The following is a 13,095-nucleotide window of genomic DNA, read 5'->3' as shown; positions in this document are numbered from 1 at the left end:
TGCCTGTTTCAGTTATACTATATAGTTTCAGATAGTGTTATTTTGATCGTTTAACATGCTTTGTCTTCTGTGTATTCGCATGTATGTAGGAAGTGGTGAGTCTGCTGTCAGGACGACCATGCATACCACCAAGGTCTAGTGTGACTCTGGCTCGGGCTACTTTTCTTTTCTGTGACCTGAAAAGTGCAGAGAGCACCACACTTCTAAATGTGGCACAGAAACTACTGCAGAACCAGGTACACAAAGAAACAGACACATACATATACTCATATAGATATATTCATAGTGCAAAAGGACAGGCAAAGTTCAAAACATTAACATGTAATCTTTGATCTTTTCTTTCAGCTGTGTGTTTTTGGTGAGAATGTCGTGTTGGAAGATGGAAATTTGTGTTTCCCTCCTCCCGGACCCTGCAACATCTACCTCCCGTACCATAGCATCTTGGATCAGATCACTTTGCAAATTACTAAATGTATAACTTGATCTTTTTTCATCAATTTTGGTGGGAACAAGACAAAGCCAGGCAAGAACATCTATGGTTGTCTTTTAACAATTATTTCAGTATTAATAGGTCTTATTCTCTCAAGTATGTGATCTTGCATATGTCAAGGGTGATGACTTGAAATTGCTTGGTTTTTTTTCTGACTAGTAATTCATTAAACTGTCATTAAAGACCAAGAAACCAGCATGTTGTCCTCCTTTTAGAAGCTGCAAGTAGTGAACCTTTGGCATTTTATTTCTGAAACAAATGGCATGATCAATCGTTTTGTCAGGAAAGGACTTTGTAAGTTGCAGTGCATACATGCAAAGTCAACACCTTGTTCTTGTTGCTGTGCTCTATCCTGCACTGGTGTGACACGTCACATCCAGGATCTCAGTGCCATGGAGATTCCAGTCTGTGCACAATCATTACGATCCACTTCAAGTCCAGCAATTTGAAAGTGACTCCAAAGCACCAGTTTGATCTCTGAGCAACCAAAGCACCTCCAGTCCTACAAGCCCCCCCCATACTCAGCCACATAGCCTGATTAGAATGACACTCATAAGATGTCGCAGTTAGATAGCTGGATGCTGAAGGCCACATGCATGTGTCTGTTTCTGTTCCTGGGGGAGATTGTTTTGCTGGAGATCAAGAATGCTATGAAATCTACACAGAATTTAAGAACTAATGTACTGTATTTGTAAAGAGGGCATTACCGTGTCTATTTATAATATGCAGGAGCATTTAAATGCATATTATATCTGGACATGCAGACAGTTTGATCAGCCGAACAAGGATCCATATGTACTGTTATGGTTGTTCTCAGTTACTGTAAGTTGTTATTGTCTGGAATATACATGTCAGATGGTAACGGATGAAGCCACAGGAACCAGCAGGAACCATCAAATAAGACTCATGGTACAACTAATGTCATTTAACACATTCTGCCTCTTTCTTAATCCTTTCAGCTGCTGGTTTTAATAACAATAAACAATATGGGAACCCCAAAAAATGAAAAGTGGCATTATTATTCAAGATACATTTATAAAACAAACAAATATAACATAACATAAAGATAACATTGTTCTTACAAAAGGATATGGGGCAATATCAATCCCGGAAGTATTCCTGTGTGGTATTTGCATTCTGAAAACTGAAACCGGAAGTGTTGTAAGTCGGTGTGACGGGGACTTGACTCCCGTTTTCAGAGTAACGGTAGCTCGCCGGTGATCCTGCAACTGTCCCGGTGTGTTGACGTTTGTTGCAGCGGTAGTTTATAGCGGGGGCGGAGGGGACGGTTGTTTCGGGTGAGGCCAACCGACTCGCTAGCTTAAATGGGTGCGCGAGTGAAAAGATGATCGCCTCACTCTCGAGAGGAAGTTTGCTGGACGAGGTTCTTCACGGGAGCTCCAACGAGGTAACGTTCACCCAGCGTTACTAATGTCACCGTCCACTACGTCAGGTTAGCTAGAAACCACCCAGCCTGTCAAACCTGCCAACAAACTACCGGTTACACTGGCAAACAACTCCGTACCATGCATTCATGCAGTAATAAGTCACTTTCTCCACATACGTTGGTGGTGTTTTCTTCCGCTAGCACACGTTAATGTGCATTTTGGACCAGGGGAAACTCGCATGAATCCCGACTGTACTGTTTTCATGAGCGAACTACAACGACGTTCATGTTGGAATGTGACCACCGACTGGTTGTAGTGTGAGTTTTTTAAACCTGTAATGAGGTCGGCATCACCTTGAGTTCAGCGTTAAGTGACTTGTTCTGTTGTGGAGAACGGGGTGCGTTCTGTGTAACGTATCCCGGACGACGGGCCGTCACGTGACTGGGAGGTGAAGGTGGGTGCACGGGGTGAAATCCGTGCACGTACTGAACATGACATGAGATGTTAGAGCTGCTTTAATTAAAGTGATGAGCAGCGGAACAATGGGCTGACCCTGCTCCCCCTCCTCTGTCCCAACATAATAAACAAAGGGACTCGTTTGTCATGCCATGGTCTTTCAGCCTGGATGTGGGCCCCTGCTCTAAGCTGTGTGTGTGTGTGTGTGTGTGTGTGTGTGTGTGTGTGTGTGTGTGTGTGTGTGTGTGTGGTTTGCTTGATTTGTGCCTGTCTGATTTGGTGAATTTGCAGCAGCAGCTGGCAGCGTATATTTCCTGGGTGAACTGTCAGCTGAAGAGGAAACCGGGCCTGAAGCCTATCACTAACCTCAGGCACGACCTGCACGATGGGGTGGTGCTCACACAACTCATAGAGATAGTTGGTAAATAAACACACGCACACGAAAACACAAAACATGTCTTTACCTTAAAATGTAAGCATTTAAGTTATGGGGACTTGATTTTTGTCCCCATGAAGAAGACAAGCCCCCATAATGTGGCTGTAAACAGATTTATGTCCCCACAGCATGAGTAATACCTGGAACATGCACACACATACACTTGCACAGTTGTGTCTCCATGATTTCAGAGGACATTACCTTGACTTTCATTGATTTTCCAGAGACTTACTCTAATCTGCACCATAATCACTGCTTGCCTAAGGTCAGGTTTAACTAAACCTTAACCTAACCTTAAAACATGTGTTCGTCCTAAAGTTAAGTTGGTCGGACTTAGTAACAGAGTAAGGAAAAATTAGTGTTAGACATATTTCTTTCAATATTAATAAATGTATTTGTATATTTGCATTCTCAGAACATCTTTATTTGTTACCAGTTTGTATTTCCTTCAAAATTGAAAAGTGAAAAATGACCTTTTTACACTTCAGTTGTGGCATTGCCCATGTGGTACTGTAAAAATACCTAACTAATTGCTGTATAATCATTTTTAATCCATTAAACTGGCAGCTGGAGAAGTGCTGGAGGGAGTATTCGTGTCTCCTCAAAGCAAAGACGAAAGCAGGAAGAATGTGGAGCAGGTCTTGCAGTTCATTTCCTCCCGACACATACGCATGCCACACATATCCGCAAGAGGTAAATCACACACCTCAGTTTCACGCTCCTTCTCCTTACATTTTGAGAAGGGTTGCTCTAAGGTTTTCGTATGCTCCTTTTCTGTCTGCAGACATTGTTGATGGTAACCTGAAATCTGTAATGAGGATAATTCTGGCGCTGGCTGCTCACTTCAAACCGTCAGCCAACCACAGGGCTGCTGCTGGAAGTGGACGGACCTTGACAAGAGGCCATGCCAGCCACAACCCTCTCTCCCCTGTTGCATTAGCACAAGGGGCCGCTGCTGCACTGGCGACCGCACATTTTGATGCCTCACAGCCTGCACGAGTCCTACGTATCCACAGGTACAACTGGTTGCTACAACCTTAAACAGCTATACACAGCGTTGTCTACCACAAACCCATTTCCGTTATATTCAAATGTTCTGCAGCAATTCTTTACATAAATGTGTGGTCTTTGCTGGCCTCTAGTGGACAAACAGAGAACAGCAAAGGACTTGCATCCTTTTGAAATATGACCTGTCCCTGTGTATTTGTCAGAGTTGTAGAAGCTGTAGAAAATAAATAAGTAACATCTGCTTTGTCTGCCCTCTCTCAGTGACTGGGGGTTGGACAAGGAAAAGATTGTGTGTGTCCGTTCGCTGGTCCAGCAGTATGAAAGAGAGCAGGACAATCCTCAGCCCAGCAGGTAATCTGCTTTTACATCAACTCAAGTCTCTCATAGTGATGAACAAGTCAACCCATGACTCGTTGAATTTAGAAGTTGGAATTTATTGGTCTATTGCAACTGCAATTCCTGCACATTGCCTGGATAGTGAGATTAAACAGCATGCAAACATACATACAGACTGCACATACATGATTTGTTTTTTGTACCTCTCTGTCATGTAAAAGGCAGATTTGATTCCGGCAAGCATCATACCTTCAGAATAAAAGTAGATATCTAGCCTTGTGGTGCTCTTAAATGCAACATGTAAACTTATAACAAGGTTGCTGCAATATCAACAATTTGCAAGTTAGTCTCAGCTGTCAATCATGACGTTTCACCCCATTTTTATAGCATCAAAAAACTAATTTATAACCAAACATCAGCGTGTACATGAGGTGATTGAGACGCATCGGCTTTACTTTTGGGGGAGACGTCATGTCCTCCATCCTTATATAGAGTTCTATATTCTCAGACATCATATGGGCTGGATCATGCCAAGAGGTTGCATCATTTTAAGAAATGCAGCGCTGTGACAATAGTAAAACAAAAGTATAAAACCAACCACAATCTGGCCTAAATACATCAAGGAGTTTACTGCACTGTTTAGCGGCCTGAGGACAAATGCTACAATTATGTCATAAATGCTGCTTTTTGTTAACAAATGTGTATTTTTACATCAAATTCTGCAACTTTCTGTTTGGCAGAAAACAAACTTCATTTTGTTGCTATTTATACTGTTACAGTTGATTCAGTTCAGGTCTTTGCCGACAGTTCTTTTTTTTTCTTTCTGTTATCTGCCATCTTTAACACTTTCTTTGCCACACTGTGCAAACAGTAGACTACATTCTGTGTGTTTGTGAGCATATGACTTTGGCTTCTGTGTGTGTGTGTGTGTAGACTGATTACGTGGATGATAGAAAACAACACAATCAGTCTTTATCTTCTCTAATCACATGTCCCGTTTATAGTTAGGTTTTGTGGTGTTCGTTCACCACAGTTATACGTGTGTGTGTTTGTGTGTTTATAGTAACAGAGAGAAGTGCATGCATTAATTATTTGTAGAAGAATGATGTGGTTTTCTCTGGAGAGACATATTAGACAGAACAACCTGATGCTTCAATCCCACATGTAGCTTAATAAAGTGAGAGATGCTAAGCAGTGTCTGCTGAGTCGGTCGCCGTGTTAATATGTAGGTTAGCTGGAGGGCAAGGGATGGGGGAGTGTCAGAAAGAGGAAAATCATAAACTGTCCCGAGCTTGCCGAGGTGCTGAGGCCAGAGACCCTCATGCGGGGGTGAAAGTTAGAAACCGTGGAAATATTATGCACTTAAGCTTGTGATGGGGGGGACGCAGATTAAATGGTAAGATCAGATGCTGTGTGGCAGTGTGAGTGTGTGCTAGTGTGTGGATCGCTGTGTAAGTGTGTGAGTTAATGCTCTGTTCACTATGCACATAACAATTCTACAGTGCTACATTGTGAAAGATGCTAGTGCAGTGACTGTGTTCACTGTGCAGCATGTAAGTGCTTTGGTTTAAAAAAGGCATGCAACGATTTGGGCTTTTCATGACTAGTTTCAGAAAGTGGGTCGTGATGATAGGTTGCATTTGTGTGTCCCGTCTCTTTTCCCTTTTTTTCTGACAGCCCATCTGTCCAAACTTGAGTCAGAGTTTCCACAAATAAGTTTCTTTCCTACTTTTATTCAAGAGCATTGTCTTTTTTGAAAAAAAACATTAGTTATTTATTTCACATTCAGATTTCCTTACTCTGTGCAGTTCAAATTTCCAGTGCTTCAGTTTGAGTTCACCTCCTCACACTTTGGCTGCTTCCGTGCGCTTAGATTTCTGCTCTTAGATTTCAGATTTTTGTGAAATGACCCAGAATGTATCAAAAATTCCTGTCACACGACCTCACTGCAGGCACGTTTGCTTTACTTCTCACAAGAGTGCGATCAATATGAATTATTGTGGGTTGATGCCATTATAATATAATGGAGTGAAACATTCTGAGTACCGATACATTGGCTAATATGTATTGGCAATGATTCTTAAGATGATGTTTTCAAACCTTTATGACAAAGAAATGCAATTAAGGCTTGATGATTTAAAAGTTTAAGCATACACTTTATTATAAATAATTATAAATAAAAGAAAACAAATACAATCAAATATGTAAAACTTGAGTTGAGATGTTTTTAATGTAAAATATTTTCTGCATTGTTTATTCAGTAAAATAAAACTTTTCATGTTGGTATATATCCAGAAACATAAACACTGTCACTGATATGTCTGTGAAAGGCTCATATCGGCCGAGTTTATTGGCCAACTGATCGTTGGGCTTTCTTTCTCATGGCATCCCTTACGGTGGTTACTGTTTGATCACATGCCAGCAAGGCCTCTATGTTATAGAAGGCTTTGCTCACACATGCATACACCCCTGTGCCTCTCTGGAATAAATCAGTGTCTTGTTCTTCTCGAGCCTTAGCTCCGTCAGTCCAGTGTCGTGTCCAAAAGCTCCACCCAGCAGCCACCCAGACAGATCGGAAGATGACCACCAACAACAGCAGAGCAGCGGTGAGTTCTGTCTCGCACCACAAGCCAACACAGCATTTCATTAGCAAACCCCAAAACACATAGTGGGACATGTGTAATAATGGGTTATGTGTGTACATCTGTGTGCATTCAGCGGAGTCATCTCATGCTGTAGTGGAGACGGCGTGGGAAGATTCTCTCAATGAAACTTTGGAGAATGACGTACAGGAGACAAGAAAAATGGTGTCGGCCCTGCAGGTAAATGATAACTGTGGTTCTAATTTAATTCTGGAAACGTTTTATGTATAAATACAGAGTGTTTTCTTTGTTTTCATGCAGAGGAGCTTTTAGTTGACCTCCATGTTAAAGATAGATTCCAGGGTGTGCTTTCTATATTTTCCCCCAACATAAGAGAATTGGGATCTCAGAAGTCTGAATGGTGCTAATGTGGCATCAAGGTTATACAAAAACTGAAAACTACATGGGTGAAACAACCCAGTAGAGACCAGTGTTCCATTTGTGACAGACAGTTCATCATGCACACGCCCAGTCTACATGCATCAAACAACCTATCAGCTGCTGCCTCAACTGGTCAGAGCTTTTCTGAACACGGCAACTTCACTTCAAAAGTAAAACCTGGTCTCACATGTTTGTGTTATTCAGGCTCTACTGCTTCATGGTTCTCTGTCTGAGGATGAGAAGGACGTGTCTTTGACTTTGGACCAGTGCAACTCTGAACAGCAGCTGGTACAGAAATTCTCTCCTTTCATTTTTCTGTTTTAACCCCTACATTTAGTCTTGATTTTACTTTTTGTGCATGCCGGCTCTCTCTCTTTACTGTGTCACTCTCTTCTCTGCTTGGTTACACAAGCTCTTTGTGTTCAGATCAGATCACATTTCTTTTTCTATACTGTGTGTGTGTGTGTGTGTGTGTGTGTGCGCGTGTGTGTGTCAGGAGGTGACACGGGTATCAGTTTCTCTTCTTTCTCAGGCCATTGTGGTTTTTACACGTATCCTCTTATTCCGCTCTCTTTCCAGGTAGTCATTCGAAGTCGCTTGGATCAGAGTATGGAGGAAGCACAGGAGTTAAAGGTAAAAAAATACACTTATCATTTATCTCTTTTCAAACTTCATAAAAAAACATTATCTCTTTTGTTATTAGTAAAAGTCTCTTATTACTGGGAGAATAAACTTCTGCAATCTACACTGTGATTAATATTTAATTCAGACTGTGTTGTTTGCTGTTTGCTTCAGAGGGAACTGCTGTACTGTAAGCAAGAGATGAGAAACCTCCAGGGAGTCAAAGTAAGACAAAGAATACAATTATAACTGCTTGGTAGAAACCTTTCTGGCTGGTTACTGACTTTCTGTTGGTTTGTTAATGTTCAGGGCGCCCAGCAGCAGAGGCTGTGCACTCAGGAGGCGTCAATCCTGCAGATGAAGCAGGAGCTTCTGCGAGCCAGCATGACAAAGGATGAGCTCAACAACCAGAATGTATAAAATATATAATATCGGGTTTTTTAAAAGTGAAACTGTGTTACAAATTGGATGTTTTGTAAATTCTCCTCTTGTATTGAAATGTGTTGTAGGCAGAGCTACAGTGGAAGATGGAGGAAAATAACAGACTGTGGGGCGAATGCAAGGTGAGGAACTTCAATCCCTCTCTGTTAGTGGGCTGTTGTAACTTAGTCTAATCATATGCATTATGTTACACAGCATGTGTTTAATGTAACTTCACTCAATAATGATATTTTCCTGTTCTCTTTGGTGCAGAAAGAGATTGGACAGAAGGACAGACTACTGCAGCAACTCAAACACATGCTCGAAGAAAGCCAGAAACAACAGGTCTGTCAGTCTCAGGATTTTAGTTAGAGTGGGCACAAAATGTTCTGTCCACTTTAATGCAGGGTGTCAAAATATCAGACCAAACATTAATCATTGATTTAAAATGTTTTAATATCAATTAATTATAAAAAATTATCAGTAAATGTATGCTTAAATAGGAGATACAGGAGATTATAACTGTAAATCTATTTCTTTAAAATTTCACCGTGTCTCTTTGACAGAATGAGTTGCAAAGAGAGTTGGAGCATAAAAACAACTTGCTGCAGGAGCTAATGGGAAGAGATCTGCAACAGGTACAGAAGTGCTCGGTCTTTACTTTTTTTTTTAAGTCAAGGTTTTGTTTTCAGCCTGCACCACACGGCCATACATTCAGATATACATTACATAGCTGATACTTTTTTCTTGTTGCTTGTTTAAGATTCCCTCCGGCACAGAGAACAATGGATGTTCTTACTCTGGAAATCCAGCTCCCTCTGTGTCAGGTGTAAGTATTGTTTCTGTGGATGTCACTGTTCTGCGTATATGTTTACATTTCTACATGTTCAGGTGTTAAAATAGCATAACACAGCCACAATGCATTATATTGTCTTACAACATTAAGGCTACACAGTATAAGTTGACCACATGAAGCACTAACAACATGTGTTTAACAGGGTTGTTTTGTTTGTGCTCTGACAGCAGGCAGATGAGGTTCAGCTGCTCAGAGACTCACTCCGGAGTTTGAGGAACAACTTCAGGGACCACGACCCGCAGCACCATACACTGGACACCCTGGAGCAGGGCATAGTGTCACTCATCGACAGACTGCATGTGGTCCACACACACAGGGTACAAATGTTTTACAAGCATAAACACACCTGAGTCTGCTTCTGTCCAACTGTCAGTACTGCGCCGTCATGGTTGAGGCCATCACAGAGACTGATTTGATAACTACTGACTTTTTGAACAATGAGCTAATACCCAGATTTGATCAGAGAGTGAGCACCAATGAAAGAGTGTCCTGCAATATTTATTTAAAAATCTTCTTAGTTAGGGTTACCTATGACAAAATGCATAGATGTAAGACCATGAGATGATTTTGTCCAAATACTGCAGGGAAGAGGGAAGTCTCCAAGGCGCAAAGGTCAACACACAGACTCTGACCCCTGGTCCGGCACAAGTAAGTCGTTCCACCACCCACCCACCTACTCCTCACGCATGCACACAGGGAATATTTATGCTTTTACAAATGTTTCTAATGTTTATTACAGAGGTTGGTCAGTCCCACAGTGGCTCCTCTTCCTCGACTAAAATCCTTTATTTCACTGGAAAATCCCCAACGCCTTCCATGATCAATATTCAGAAAAGGTTGGTGTGTGTTTGTTGGGGTGTTTTTTTTCTTAAATATTCAAAAAGTTGCAGTTTTTTAAGCTAAATTTGCCTTAAAAACGGGATAATTCTAATAGATATTTTTAAGGTATTTGGTGAAACACAAAAAAATATAAAATGTCACGAGATGTCAAGATGAGTCATCAACTTTGTAATCATCGTACAGGTTGGGTGAAGTAACTCTGAAGGACGTTAAAGCAGCTGTGGATCAAGAGGGAAACTACAGGTATCACTTCAAGGCCCTGGACCCAGAGTTTGGCACAGTGAAGGAGGAGGTAAGAAAAGACAATACAAATATAATAGGACAGTAATAGGAAACACACTAGTCCAAATTAAAATTATGTTTTGTTTCAGGGGCAATAGTTATATATACTTTAAACACTTAATTGTCTGAGTTTTAGTCAGAAAATCTGCAGGTGTTAAATAGTCATGAACAGCACTGAGTTCAGTTCCTTCTAATAGGGTTTACAAGGTATTTAAAAGGCTTATGTCTCATTTACAAATGTCTTGGATATATCTTTTCTTGCTGTTCACAAAACATTAGTTATAACGTTTCATGTATATTAATGCAGGCTGTTGGGAAACATTATAGCTCCAATAACTACAAGTGAGACTGATAAGGCAATAGATTGTGCATGCAGGAATTACTCTTTAATTGCTTTTTGTGGAGTTATTATATGCTGTTATTAGCCCGGCAGTACTGACAAAATTGGGATATTAATGTATTTACATTTCATAGGTGTGAAAGGCTATAAATTCTTAAACAGGTCTTAAATTTAATCTGACAGAAACTCTACCTGTTTTGTGCTACACTCAAAATGATTCACAGTCATTGTCCTGTGCAAAAATACAGTCGAATACACATATGGAATGTAAATATATTTAATAGAGCAGAGTGGTTGTACCTTAACATCTTGTTTCTGTGTGCAGGTGTTCCTGGATGCAGCAGTCGTTCCAGGTTGGGAAGGTAAAATCGTGGCGTGGGTAGAAGAGGACCGTGGTGACGACAGGTAACAACAACTTTATCAAATAAGTGTCATTCTCTTTATTTTCCTGATTCTCAGTTTTAAACAACGCATCATCTTTTCTGTCTCAGGCCATTGTAGGTTCGAGCTGAGGGGAATTGACTCTGTCTTTGCACCTGGTTACTGTGATCCCAGAGGCACATCAGCAACACTTCAGAAAAGAGGCACAAGTGGACAATGTTGTTTATTTAGATTTGACCTTTTAGCGAAATACTGTAAGACTTGTCAGTATGAGATTTAGGTTAACCATTCTGAGCCCGACCTGCTCTAGAGAATGTGGGAGATCTCTACAATATCGTAAAACTCAGTGCCTAACAAAGGAAAGCTATTTCCATCTTATTGCCAGGCTGCATCTGCAACATCAAGACTGGACTCAAAGAAGAAACATCATGCAGAACAAACTTTCTAAAACCACAGTAGTGTTGTTGTTTCACCTTTCAAAGTGTTTCAGTGTTCAGTGTCACATTTTGATTCATTGTGAAGCAAGGTTGTCGTTAAAGAAACATCAGATATGTATTATTGAATGTTCTTTAGCCCAGTTACACTTCAGTCTTCATTGTGAATGTGAAATTATTTAGCCTAGTAAGAAATAGAGAAATACTGAGTTAGAAAGAAAACAACTTACTATTGTAACACAAATGTGACAAGGAGAGAAAAAGGACAAACTGTGTGAACAATTCATTTTGTTCTTGTGCTCCACAATGCTTCAATAGATACAACAGCTGAAAACACATTGACCACATACCAGCAGCTACATTACTGAGTATTACGTTTATTATTAATTAATTACACAAAGTGGTTAAAAAATAGGATGATGGTCATGTTAAAAAAAACTTGAATATATTTCTGTGGGACAGCAGCAGACTTATGAACAGAACAGGCTCCTACTGAACTGCTGTCAGTGAATAGAAATGATGCTGGAATGTTGACGTTTATTGGAAAGGCAGATGAACTGCACTGTTACTTGTTTTTTACTTGTTTTGTACATTTGTGTAAAAATTTTTTCACTGTTTCCTTATATATTTTAAGAATATGAGAGAGATTCTTGCGATATGAATGCTCTTGTTACAAAGATGCAGTGGATGTTTGGTTTAAAGGGGACTTTGGTCCAGAAACATGGACCTTCCAAGTATTTATGGTGTGTGTGGGAGTGTGTGTGTAGGTGTGTGTGGACTGTTTAACTCGCATTTTCTTTCGATCTGTCTCTTTCTTCCCGTTGGGGAGCAATTTGTTTGCCTTCACTCACAAGCCAGCTGAAATATGCACCTGTCTTCTTTCAAACTTAACCCATTCGAATGCCATAACTGCCTGTACTGTAAAATGTACAATTTGCTGATGAGATGGTTATTTAGCATTTGTTTGTTTACTTTACAGAATATGGATTACTGTCTGTTTAAAATACTTGTTTCAATGTTAGAAAGACATATTTTGTAATAAAACATGAGTTTTTTTTAAAGATGACATGTCCTTGGTCCAGTTTTTACGGTGGTTTGAAGACCTTTCTCTGAACCCACTCACCACGGGCGAAAAACTCAACCATGTTAGGAAAGTATTTCTACGTTTGATATGGATGGGTGCTAATGTCTTAAATGTCACTGATGTGCCAGAATCTCAGTCATTACAAACTCATGCTGAACTGTATTTTTAAATACCAGCTGAGTTTCAAAAGTGGTTAACAGATTTACAGCAGTTTATGTTTAGAGCTTCAGTGGTTCCTCGAACAATCAATTGGTCCATCGACTGAAAATTCATCTGCAACTACTTTTACAACTTCCTAAAACAAATAATTGTTTAAATAATTTTTAATGCAGAAATCCGTCACTGATTCAGGGCTTAAAATGGGAGAATTTGTTGCTTTACTTAGTCTCACATTACTGTGAATGTATTTTTGGGGGGATTTTAACTAGTTGGTTAGTTAGTTGGACAAAATAAGGCATTAGAGGAGGTAACGTAGGACTCAAGGATGTTGTGACGGATGTTTTTCAATATTTTCTGATGTTTTATTGTTCAAACCATTAAGTGACATAAATAATCCCTAATAATAGGTATAATAATTTGGAGCAGCCCTACATTAATACTATATGCTGATCTACGTCCTCAGTTGTATCAAACATGATTAATCAGCTCCATGCTCAATAAACAGTGATCTGCTTAATTAACGGTTGAAGTAATATTATTT

General features: G+C 40.1%; 1 protein-coding gene across 6 annotated transcripts; it reads left to right on the top strand.

Annotated features, from left to right (window-relative positions):
* The first annotated feature begins 1,643 nt into the window (after positions 1 to 1,643).
* On the top strand, positions 1,644 to 12,372 carry LOC118121972 (dixin). 6 transcript variants are annotated; one of them, XM_047343463.1, is made up of 21 exons: positions 1,644 to 1,898; positions 2,626 to 2,755; positions 3,338 to 3,463; positions 3,555 to 3,786; positions 4,040 to 4,129; positions 6,632 to 6,720; positions 6,833 to 6,936; positions 7,342 to 7,425; positions 7,717 to 7,770; positions 7,933 to 7,983; positions 8,068 to 8,172; positions 8,268 to 8,321; positions 8,452 to 8,523; positions 8,745 to 8,816; positions 8,942 to 9,007; positions 9,205 to 9,351; positions 9,619 to 9,682; positions 9,774 to 9,870; positions 10,058 to 10,166; positions 10,822 to 10,901; positions 10,988 to 12,372. In XM_047343463.1, the coding sequence occupies exons 1-21, from the start codon at positions 1,836 to 1,838 to the stop codon at positions 10,995 to 10,997; spliced, it is 1,899 nt and encodes a 632-aa protein (XP_047199419.1). In that variant the 5' UTR covers positions 1,644 to 1,835; the 3' UTR covers positions 10,998 to 12,372. The 6 variants fall into 6 exon arrangements, with proteins under 6 accessions (XP_047199419.1, XP_035034221.1, XP_035034220.1 ...); XM_035178330.2 differs by having other exon boundaries at positions 9,202 to 9,351; XM_035178329.2 differs by having other exon boundaries at positions 6,626 to 6,720; positions 9,202 to 9,351.
* Positions 12,373 to 13,095: the final 723 nt, after the last annotated feature.

Source organism: Hippoglossus stenolepis, chromosome 15, assembly GCF_022539355.2.
Source record: "Hippoglossus stenolepis isolate QCI-W04-F060 chromosome 15, HSTE1.2, whole genome shotgun sequence".
NCBI classification, from domain to species: Eukaryota; Metazoa; Chordata; class Actinopteri; order Pleuronectiformes; family Pleuronectidae; genus Hippoglossus; species Hippoglossus stenolepis.
Note: the sequence above shows the minus strand (reverse complement) of the source record. Positions and strands in the feature narration are given on the sequence as shown.

Coding starts and splice junctions, on each gene's coding strand:
- LOC118121972 (XM_035178327.2), top strand. CDS start 1,836: ATGATCGCCTCACTCTCGAGAGGAAGTTTGCTGGACGAGGTTCTTCAC. Junction 3,787..4,039: donor CGAGTCCTACGTATCCACAG/GTACAACTGGTT, acceptor GCCCTCTCTCAG/TGACTGGGGGTTGGACAAGG. Junction 8,817..8,941: donor TGGGAAGAGATCTGCAACAG/GTACAGAAGTGC, acceptor TGCTTGTTTAAG/ATTCCCTCCGGCACAGAGAA.